Source organism: Trachypithecus francoisi, unplaced genomic scaffold, assembly GCF_009764315.1.
Source record: "Trachypithecus francoisi isolate TF-2019V2 unplaced genomic scaffold, Tfra_2.0 Lachesis_group0, whole genome shotgun sequence".
NCBI lineage: Eukaryota > Metazoa > Chordata > Mammalia > Primates > Cercopithecidae > Trachypithecus > Trachypithecus francoisi.
Window position 1 is genome coordinate 193,315,770 of NW_022681453.1, and position 11,747 is coordinate 193,327,516.

General features: G+C 43.9%; 1 protein-coding gene across 1 annotated transcript in view; it reads right to left on the bottom strand.

Annotated features, from left to right (window-relative positions):
- LSG1 (large 60S subunit nuclear export GTPase 1) overlaps window positions 1–4,805 on the bottom strand; it is a 29,763-nt gene extending 24,958 nt beyond the window's left edge. The window contains exons 1-2 of the mRNA XM_033213100.1: window positions 4,421–4,805; window positions 2,389–2,515 (exon numbers count right to left, since the gene is read on the bottom strand). Of these exons, the coding sequence (XP_033068991.1) occupies window positions 2,389–2,515; window positions 4,421–4,696 (403 nt within the window). The 5' untranslated portion in view covers window positions 4,697–4,805. The remainder of the gene's footprint in view (window positions 1–2,388; window positions 2,516–4,420) is intronic.
- Window positions 4,806–11,747: the final 6,942 nt, after the last annotated feature.

Below are 11,747 nucleotides of genomic sequence, written 5' to 3' on the forward strand. Positions count from 1 at the left end.
CAGTGAGCCGAGACCACACCAGTGCACTCCAGCCTGGGTGACAAGAGAGAGACTCCATCTCAAAAAAAAAAAAAAGAAAAAAAGAAAATAGCTTTACTAAGATATGATTCACATACTACACAATCCACCCACTAAAGCATACAATTCAATGATTTTCAGTATATTCACAGAGTTGTGCAGCCATCGCCACAATCCATTTTAGAATATTTTCATCACCCCAAAAAGAAACCTTTACCCATTAGCAGTCACTGTCCATCCCCAGGTACCTGGTGGAAATGATCTACTTTCTGTAGCCTTGCCTGTTTAGGACTTTTTGGTGTTTCCATGTTTTGGTGATTAGGAATAATGCTGCTGTGAACACACACGTCCATGTTTCCATGTTTTGGTGATTAGGAATAATGCTGCTATGAACACACACGTCCATGTTTCCATGTTTTGGTGATTAGGAATAATGCTGCTGTGAACACACACGTCCATGTTTCCATGTTTTGGTGATTAGGAATAATGCTGCTATGAACACACACATCCGTGTTTCCATGTTTTGGTGATTAGGAATTATGCTGCTGTGAACACACACGTCCATGTTTCCATGTTTTGGTGATTAGGAATAATGCTGCTATGAACACACAAGTCCATGTTTTTGTGTAGACATGTTTTCATTTCTTTCGGGCAGACACCCAGGAGTGGGACTGCTGGATCAGATGGTAATTCCATGTTTTACCTTTTGAGGAACTGCCAAAATTTTTTATAAAACAGCAACACCATTTTATACTCCCACAGCAATGTGTGAGGTTCTAATCTCTCCACACCCTCGCCAATATTTGTACAGGCCTCTCTTATTTTAGCCATCCTAGTGGGTGAGGTGGTATCTCATTGTGAAACCCAGCAGCTTATTTTTGTCCCTTCGCTCGTCTTCGCTTATGCTACCCTCTCCACTAGTCTGGTTTACTCTAGCTCCTTATGTTTTCTTGTTCCTCTTATCTTCTCCATTCTTCTACTACCTCTATTTCAGTTCTGGCCTGTTCATCTTGCTAGACTAAAGTGACACGGTCTCCTAACTCATCTTGCTTCCTTAAAATTCATCAGTGACCTTTTGAAAAATGAAATCTCATGTACCTATTAGACATCTGCACTCCCATGTTCCCTGCAGCGCTATTCACAATAGCCAAGATATGGAACCAACCTCAAAGCCCATCAATGTATGAATGAATAAAGAAAACGTGGTATATGTATATATACAACGGAATACTACTTAGCATTACAAAAGAAGGAAATCTTGACACTTGTGACAATATGAATGAACCACTATGCTATGCGAAATAACCCAGGCACACAGAAAGACAAATACTGTATGATCTCACTTATATGTGGAATAAAGTCCAGCTCGTAGAAGCAGAGAGAAAATGGTGGTTACCAGAGATTAGGGAGTGGGGGAAATAGGAGGATATTGGTCTAACAGTAAAGTTTTACTGAGGCTGGATGAGTAAGTTCTGGAGATCTAATGTACAGCCTGGTGCCCATAGTTGATAATAATGTATTTACTAATTAATACGAAATTTGCTAAAAGAGTATATATCTTGTTCTCACCACATACACACACAAAAACAATGTGAGGTGATGGATATGTTAATTACTTGGTTTTAGTAATCATTTCACTACATATATAATACAAAACCAAACATCACACTATATACTGTAACTATATACAATTTTTAGTTGCCAATTATATAGCTCATTAAAGCTGGAACCCACACATCCCCCCAAAAAACTGAAAAATGAAATATGAAATCATGTTGCACACTTGTTTAAAGCTTCCCTTAAACCTTTGTTCTCTCCAGAATCTGGCCCTTGTCCACCTGCTCAGCACCTGTGCTCATCACATCCCGCCCCCTGCACCAGTAAAGTCAAACTTCTAGCCATTTTCTGAACAAAGTCGGCTGCTGCTTCACATCTTGGCTCGAGTCCTCTGCCTGTTTGTGTAAAAGGTCTTATATCATGTGTCCTTCTAACTCTATTCATTGTTCAAGACTCAGGCTGGGCGCGGTGGCTCACACCCGTAATTCCAGCGCTTTGGGAGGCTGAGGTGGGTGGATCACGAGGTCAGGAGATCAAGACCATTCTGGCCAACATGGTGAAACTCCGTCTCTACGAAAAATACAAAAATTAGCCGGGCGTGGCGGCATCTACCTGTAGTCCCAGCTACTCGGGGTGCTGAGGCAGGTGAATTGCTTGAGCCCAGGAGGCGGAGCTGCAGTGAGCCAAGATCGTGCCATTGCACTTCAGGACAACAGAGCGAGACTCTGTCTCAAAAACAAAAACAAAAAACAAAACCTCAGCCCCAGATGGAAATGTGACAGTGTCACATGCACTCAGCAACAAACAACTTACCAGCTACAAACTCTGTTCCTGCAAGTTCTGCAGTAGCAAGGAAGTCATCAAGGGAGCTCTCTTCAGTCACTGACTGAAGATTAAGACGACCCCAATCATAGCCATCAGTGAGTTCACTTGTGTGCAACTATGAAAAAACACAGGGTGATAAATACAGCTGCTCTCTTCTGCTCTTGGCATCCAATAAGCTCTAAACTTCCTTGCAACTAGTCTATGGTCTTGAGGATGGTTGTAGTCCCTTTAGAATCAATACTACTCATAGTTAATGTTTAAAGGAGCACGCTCTTACCTCATAATAGGCAGTTCCCTTTCACCATTTCATTAATTTTCAAAAACTTTTGAGGTGAATTTTATTGTATTTTCATTTCACTGATGATGAAACTAAGGCTTCAACAGATAAAATAACTTGCCTATAGTCGAAAACTAAATGGCAGAGGTAGAACTTGAACCCAGATTGACTCTGCTAGTCAAAATTAGTTAAAACTTTATCTGATATAGTCCCACAATAAGAAATACATTTTACATAGTGACCCAAAGCTGTATGTACACATAACCATACAAGCATTCAAGTACCATTCCGTACAGTAATGGAAACAAAAGAATACTGAAGCCACACCCTATTACATGTAACACATTCTGATATTTCTCTATCTTGCTGGGGAAAAAATAAAAACAAAAAAGCTAGTTGCAAACCACTAAATTGATTTCCAGACACAACCCAGAGTTTGATAACCATCACCCTAAGCTATATACTTAGTATAGGTACAAATAAAAAAAAAATGCCAGGTGTGGTGGCTTGTGCCTGTAACCCCAGCTCCTCAAGAGGCTAAGCAGGAGGACTGCTTGAGGCCAGGAGTTTGAGATCAGCCTGGGCAACATAGCAAGACCCTGTCTCTCCAAAAAACAAACAAACAAACAAACAAACAACCAGGCCTGATGGTGTGCACCTGTAATGCCAGTTACTCAGAGATTAAGGTGGGGGATCATTTGTGCCCAGAAGGTGGAGACTGTAGTGAGCTGGTGAGTTATGATCACACCAATGCACTCTAGCCTGGGTGACAGAGCATGACCCTGTCTCTGAAAATGAATGACTGAATGATGAAAAAATAAATACTAAAGGCCAAAAGTTTAAGTGGTCATAGAATCAGCAAAAATAAGGAATTCGGATTCAATTGTTTACCATTCATGTTCAATCTTCCCTCTATTTCCTAAAAGGCTTCATTAATAACAAATTTCTTCGAAACTAATAAAAATTACCAGTAATCTAATCTCCAGCATAACTCAGACCTGATGAATACTGATAAACACTCTGTGCTGTTTACTCTGTGGACTACATGGATGAAAGTCAGCTGGTATGACGGTGGCACACCGTTAGTTAGCTCCAGGGGCACACTTAACTTTAGTACACGATCTTAGAACTCAAATGTTCTCATTCATTCCTGGGGGAATGAATGGTGAAAATAACGACTAGAATGATTAACACAAGTCAAATCACTTGATTCATTTTTTTAAAGATCCTTCTATAGCCTAGTAAAATATTAGGTCCTGTCACCCCTGAAAAATGAATGATTTATCTTTGAGCGAAACCACTAAGGGGTGCTTCGTCAGGGTGAAGCAAGGATCTGAATTATTCTGTATTTCTGGCAGTAACCAACCGCTTCTGGAGGATCCATTCTTTGAACAAATCAATACAAAAATACGTTATGTCTATTTCCTGCTCTGGAAGTTCCAAGCACTTCAGTGGCTTCTTGAGCAAAACACAAACGTACTCAAGACCTGGCACTGAAGACTCTTCACATTGTCACTCCACGCCTCATCAACACACTAACCCTTCTTTGAAGCTTCTTCTACCTTTGTGTTCTGGGCCCTGCCAGGAGGAGAGCCTGCGACTTGGCTTGGCAGAAACTCCAACTCATCCTTCAAAATCAGGCTGAGGCGTCCCTCCCGCAAAACTTACCTGACTTTTGACCCCGAATTTTGCAGCACTCAGGCTAGACAGAAAAGATAAGAAAGATGACATGGTCTGTCTTACCCAGGAGTCAGCGTGACGACGGTTTCGGCTCCGCTGAGTCTGATGGCGCATAAGGGCCCGTCCCAGCGACCCACCGGCCGGCGCTCTCCTCCGGCCCATGGCAACGCGACCACTGGACCAAGCTTCCCCGCTCCGCGCGTGCAGTTTCCGGGATTCACAGCTAGATCCCCGGAAGTGACGACGGGCGAGCCCAAGTAGTTCAGGCTCAAACTTGAGAGGTGAAAGCAGAATGACTTGTCCTAAAGTGCTCTTTTTACATCTCGAGCTTGCCAGCATTATAGAATATAAGTGAAAAAATGGTTCTGGGAAATTTTCTGTAGATTTCCTGGCGAACGTCTCGAGTTTGGATAAATGACTGAATTAAAAGAATGGTCCATTCTTGATTTGTGCGTCGGTCTTTAGCGTCCGGCGAGAAACTAGCGTACCTCGAAAACATGGCGGTTCCTATTCGCGGCACTAGCTCCGCCTCCCGCCGCTTCCGTCAGAAGGACGCGGAGACTGGGAGGAAGAATGTTTCGGTGGCGCTGGAACGGGGGAGGTTCCCCGCGCTGGTTTTCATCTGGCGTCCCAAGGTGTGGTCTCTCCGAGGTCCAGCACAGCGGCTTTTTGTTTAGCCGTTCCCAGCTGCGAAGTGGGGAGAAAAGTCTTCGCCTAGGATGTGAATTTGGAATGAGAGGCTGAATAGTATTTCCAGAGCTTGGCAAGGTTGTAAGGAAAGTTAACAGGAATTGACTTACGCTTTATTTCAAATTTAAAAATGTTTTAACGGTTCTAGTTACAATTTCATTACCCTTTTTAAAAATAATTAAAATGAAAGTGAAAACAGTGAGCCAGCTCCACTCCTAGAGGCCTAGGCTTCTGTTCCTCACTTGAATGTTTGATTTCCCTATAATGGGAATAATAGAAAGTCAGCTTAGAATTGGCTGTGTGCTGGTGAACTACATTCTCTTTGATCCAGAGAACCATCTCTTTGTTTTGATGTTTAGAGAGAGGAAGCAGCTTGAGCAAGTCATAGACTGAGTGCGTGCAGTGTCAGGAATCAAACCCAAGTCTTGTCACTAGCCTGTACACCCCTGGGGAGGGTGGGGAATGAGGGTTGTTAACATGTATTATTTATTTATTTATTTATATTTTTTGAGACAGAGTCTCGCTGTCCCCTAGGCTGGAGTGCACTGGCATGATCTCAGCTCACTGCAACCTCTGCCTCCCGGGTTCAAGTGATTCTCCTGCCTCAGTCTCCCGAGTAGCAGGAATTACAGACGCGTACCACCGCACCCGGCTAATTTTGGTATTTTTAGTAGAGACAGGGTTTGGCCATGTTGGCCATGCTGGTCTTGAACTCCTGACCTCAGGTGAACGCCCACCTTGGCCTCCCAAAGTGCTAGGATTACAGGTATGAGCCACCGCGCCCAGCCAAATATGTATTTTTAAATCATAGGATCAAGGTAATGCATATATTACCTAGCATAGCTTGATTTAGCCATTCCACAATGTACACATGTATCAAAACATGCTGTACAACATAAGTAATACACAATTTTTACTTGTCAATTAAAACAACAGCCAAAAAGAAATAAAAGAAATCATAGGATCAAGAATCCATTTAACCCAGGGCTTCTCACACTTTAATGTGCATATAAATCCCCTGGAATCTTGTTAACATGCAGATTCTGATTCATAAGGTCTGGGGTGAGGCCTGTGGCTCTTTTAACAAGCTTCCAGGTGATACCCGTGTCACTGGTCCCTGGGTTACACTTTGAGTAGCAAGAGTAGTCCACTCTTGCCTGGTGCAAATGAAGACACACAAGTGGACTGGCTAAAGGTCATAGCAAGTTAGTATTAGGCGAAACTGGGTCCAGACTCCCACCCATTCTGAATTCCCTGCCAGGCCCTCTGTGTGCTACACCTTACCCCTCTTACTGAATTGAAGTGAGTTTTGGGAAATGCCGAAGGGACTGCTGACAAGCTGTGAAGTAGTTGGCAAGCCTTTGAGAAGGCAGAGCTCACAGATGAGCAAAGGGATGCATCAGAACATGATTTCTCCCATTTCCCAATTTAGAAACAGTGTATCTTTAAAATCCTACACATAATCTCCAGAAGGAAGATATGAAGAAAACCCATGAAGTAGAATTAGTAGACAGCTCCTGGCGTTCTCTCCAGAGCTAAGTGGTTAAAGATCAAACTAACTGATGAAGTGCGATTAGGTAGATCTCACATTTTGATAATAATACTAGGTGAGATAAAGAAACTCGCCATCGCGTTCCTAGAGCTCAACCAGGAACTTGGGACTTCATCCTAGTTTCCTTTTTCAGATTTTGTCACCTCTGGAGAAAATGAACACTTTGGTTTTCCATTGTTACTTTTCTAAGGGCTTAAAAAATCTTGACCAAATAAGACCAGGTGTGGTGGCTCACACCTGAAATCCCAGCACTTTGGGAGGCTGAGGCGGGTGGGTCACCTGAGGTCAGGAGTTTGAGACCAGCCTGGCCAACATGGTGAAACCCCGTCTCTACTGAAAATACAAAAATTAGCCTGGAGTGGTGGCACATGCCTGTAATCTCAGCTACTTGGGAGGCTGAGGCAGGAGAATTGTTTGAACCCGGGAGGTGGAGGTTGCAGTGAACCCAGATCACGCCACTGCACTCCAGCCTGGGCAGTAAGAGTGAAACTTCATCTCAAATAAAAATAAAAATAAAAATAAATCTTGACCAAATAAACCAAAGTGATAATCAGGAGTGGTGAGGAGTCAAAAGGTCATAAAGATTTAATTAGCAGCAACTACTCCTAGCTGACAAGAAAAGCATAGATAATTCTTGTATTTCTCCAGGACGTTATGAAAATCTACCAGTGACAGACGATTGAGTCTCTGTCTTCTTATCTGGTTAATGAGGTTAATAACAATTCCTGTCCTGAAGAGGTAACAAATGAGATAATGCTGCAAGGTCACTGCCTAGTAATTTGTGGGAGTACCGTTGGGCACAGCTGAACACACTTTCTTTCCCCAGAAACGAAGCAATGAAGGTGAAAGCCCAGCTGGATAATTGTTCAGTGAGAAGGACAAGGAGGAAGGGAATTGAGGGTGTTGATGAGACAAGATCATGGGACCCAGATGAAAAGGAACGAGGTAAGATTGTGGGGGAGTGATGATGGTGGTGATGAAGGGTGGAGCAAGGCGCTGGCTGCTGCCCAAGTGAGGGGGTTGCCACGATGAATCAGGCCAGGTCCCTGCCCTCCAACTGTAGAAGCCATTTCACCCACACACTTCAGGAACAACACTACCTAGCTGGACCCCTCTCCCTGCTTTCTCACGCCAGCGGAAACTCTCACCCACCAGGCTGGTGACTGGAAGCTGGGTCAGATCCTCCCGATTCCCCACATAGCTGAACACTTCCATTAAAGCCAGGATCCTCTGACAAGCTGGCTCCTGGAGGAGGCTGCATTGATTTGGGGATTGGAAGCCTGGCACCCAGCTTCTAAACAGTGACACAGGGAGTGTTCCCTATTCATGGGGTTGCATAATACTTGATTTCTACCACGTCTGAGCAAATGTAGTTACAAGCTCTGAAATCCACACCCAGCAACAAACTTTGGAGTTGCTTTCAGCTCTCCAAGTCCACACTGTTGTGCCTCTGGGCTCCACATCTGTCTGAGGAAGGAGAGGAAAGAGTGGGTTGGTTTCTGTTTTGTTTTTCCTTTCATACCTTGGCCAAAAATGAGTTGGTGGCAGAAAAGTTGTTCCAAGGCGAGCTTGCAGCCTGGTCTCTCTTTCTTTCCCATACGATACACCACCTCCTTCTATAAGGACATTAAAACAGTTTGCATAAGGCTGAGAGTTGTGAAAATAGATGTCTGGCAGCCTCTGTAGAGTGTAATTGAATCAGTAGGGAAACCCTCTATGATTATCTGCCATTCTCAGTTTATCCCTATTGAAAATGGGTGGATTCTCGCATGAGTTTCATAATTCAGCAGATTTTTAAAAATCTTTTTAATTGACATATAATAATTGTATGTATGTATGAGGTGGTTTTGATACATGTATACATTATGTAATAATCAAATCCGGGTATTCAGCATATCCATCACCTCATTTATCATTTCTTTGTAGTAAGAACATTCAAAATCCTCTCTTGTAGTTACTTTGAAATATACAACACAATATTGTCAACCATAGTCATGCTGCTGTCAGCAGACATTTATTGGTGGTTATTATATGGATTAATTTGAGTCCCTGTGCTCAAATATTGATTTCTTGTCTGTGAGAGGAAAAGTGACCTCTTGCTTTGGTGACACAGGCCCCAAGATCCTATGTATTTGAACCCATGAACTTTTTCTCAACTCGTGTTATGTATGGAATAGCTAGTGTCTTTTATTCACAGATGACTTTGCAGTTACTTTCTCCCTCTTGACAGTCAAGTGAAAAAGGGTATTGTTATTTTACTGCACTTTTAGCTGTAGAAGTTGAGACTCAATACAGTTAAGCAAAGTAAAATAAAGGAGGCTAAAAGTAGAATTAATAATCACCAACTCTAAAATCTGCACGTGGAAAGTCCTAGGTTTCTCCCATTCATTCACTCATTCATTCACTCATTCACTCATTCATTCATTCATTCACTCACTCATTCACTCATTCATTCACTCATTCATCATTCATTCATTCATTCATTCATCACAGGACTCTGAGGATTCAGCACTGGACAAACTCCCTGCCCTGAAGAGCTTACACTTTAGTGGCAACCAGCCTACTAGACTCAGCCAGGGTTAAAGAGCTCACTTGAGCCAGGTCATGGTACAGCCATGAAGGTGTACCACCAGGTAGACCGCACTCCATTAAGAGGGCCTCTGACCACCAGGATTTTACATTTTGTCTCTAAAAGTGGTCCGTCTCCTTAAATCACCATAATAAATATACTAATATATGCATGTGAACCTGGATGCTGCTGGAATGCAAAACTATGTTGTACGAGGAAAAGGCGATAGAAATGAGACTAGTCTCAGGAGGGAGACTCTGGGGGTATGTGGGAACCATTTCCATTTATGTGGAGGACTGTCCTAGGGAAAGGAAAGAAGACTTCTGGGAAGACACAAGGCAAGAACAACCAGAACACATGGGTAGAAATCACAGGGATACAGTTTTAGGTTGAATTTGTTGGAAACTTCTTACAGTCAGAGGAGCTCAAAGATGTATTGGACAAGTTAGTAAGGTGATGAGCTCCCTGCCACCAGAGGCATTCAAGCAAAAGCCAGATAATCAGGGGTCAGATGTTCTAAGTCAGGTTCAAGCCTCAAAGTGGGTGTTGGAATAAAGAACTGCTAAGGTACTTAACAGACTCCTGACCCTGGTAGGTTGTCTTCCTCTTTATGCTGTCCCTTGCCTCATTCCAGTATTTGAAATAGCAAGGGATGGTCTCAGATAGGGTGCCTAGGTTGGCAAAAGCAGGGTGGTGGCTTCACCACATAACGTGATTTAAGAGAACGTCTTGCCCTCATTGTCACGAGAGAGTTGAGGGTACCATGAACCACCATTTAGCAAATTCAGCCATCATTAGTCACAGATACTACTAACACCCATGGAAATGTCAAAAATAATCAGTTTGAATGAAAGATCCATGGTTTCTGCTTTAAAGTTAATCATGTAGGGGTAATGATTTCTCTTCCTTCCATCTTCAGAGGGGACAAACCAATATTGACTGGTCCCTGCCTTTGGTGGCACTGAGGAGAAGGCTCGCTTGTAAGGCTCATGGTGTCATCACTCTTGGCTTCCTTCTAGTGCCCTTGCATTTCTGCCTGGGCCTTGTCCAACGTTCCAAGCAGGCAGCCCATGAAAGGAGAGGCTCCAAGGCAAGGGGCATGGTGAGAACATTTCTGGGAGCTTTGGTCACAGGGTGACCTCCAGAGGTCATAGACCTCTGACTTGTCTATTGGTCCTCTCTCACTCCTGCAGTTTCCTGCCATGGGCTCTGTTTTGATCTTTTGTCTTTTATATTTATTTATTTTCAGAGAGCTTTGTTGGAAACATGGCTTCTGTTTTGAGTTAATGGTGTCCCTTAAAAAGACATGTTCAGGCCTGGTGGCTGATGCCTGTAATCCCAGCATTTTGGGAGGCTGAGGTGGGAGGATCACTTGAGCCCAGGAGTTTGAGACCAGCCTGGGCAACAGAGCGAGACTCCATCTCTACAGAAAAGTAAAAAAAAAAAAATTAGCTGGGTGTGGTGATGTGTACCTGTGTTTCCAGCTACTCAGGAGACTAAGGTGGGAGGATGGCTTGAGCCCAGGAGGTTGAGGTTGTGGTGAGCTATGATAGCACCACTGCACTCCAGCCTGGGCCACAGAGCGAGACCTAACCTCCAGTGCTTGCGGATGTGTCTTTCTTTGGAAAGAGGTCTTTTGAGATGAGGTTCCACTGTGTTGTACAGGCTTGGTCTCAAACTCCTGGGCCCAAATGACCCTGCTGCCTGGGCCTCCTGAATACTGGGATTACAGGCATGAGCTGCTCATTGTACCAGGTTTGGAAAAGGGTGTTTGCAGATGTAACCAAGTGAAGATGAGCTCATACTGGATTAGATGGGCCCTAATCCAGTAACTACTGTTTTAGAAAGAGAAACATGTGGCTGCATATGCAGAAGACAAAGAAGGAGAGGCCAGAGGCAGAGATTGGAGCGATATGTCTAAAAAACAAGGAATGCCAAGGATGACAGGCAACCATCAGAAGCCAGTAAGATGCAAGGAAGGATGCTGCCTCCTCCCAACCTCCAAAACGGTGAGAGGATACATTGTTGTTGTTTTCAGCCACCTCATTTATGGTACTTTGTTATGGCAGCTGTAGGAAATACCTGTAGCTTTCCTGTGATTTTAGAAATGAATGAGAATTTGCTCAGCTCCCCAACAGGCAGAGAAGAGCAGCAGTGTGCTCCGGGACCCTCGGTGAGTCAGGGCTGGAGGGTGGGGGTCAGGATTCCTTCTTGGCCAATCTTGTGTACCTGAGCGTTGGCTCTGATCATGGCATGTCCCTGCTCTAGTGCCTCCAGTGACTCACCACAGCTTATGAGACGCCTCCGCCTGCCATTCAGGGCCATCAGAGTCAGGCCCTGGCCTGACCCAAACACAAAGAACATAGGCTTTGGAGATCTTAGGCAAATTTCTTAACTTCTCCAAGCCGTGGTGCTTTCCCCCGGAAAAATGAAGAGACTAGCACAGACCTGACAACACTCTTAGGAGCATGAAATATTTGGACGGATCTGACTCAGCACAGTGTCTGACATGCGGTGGGAGCTCAGTACTTTTGCATTCCCTCCTCTTGCCCAGTTGTTGGATGTTCGACACTAACTAC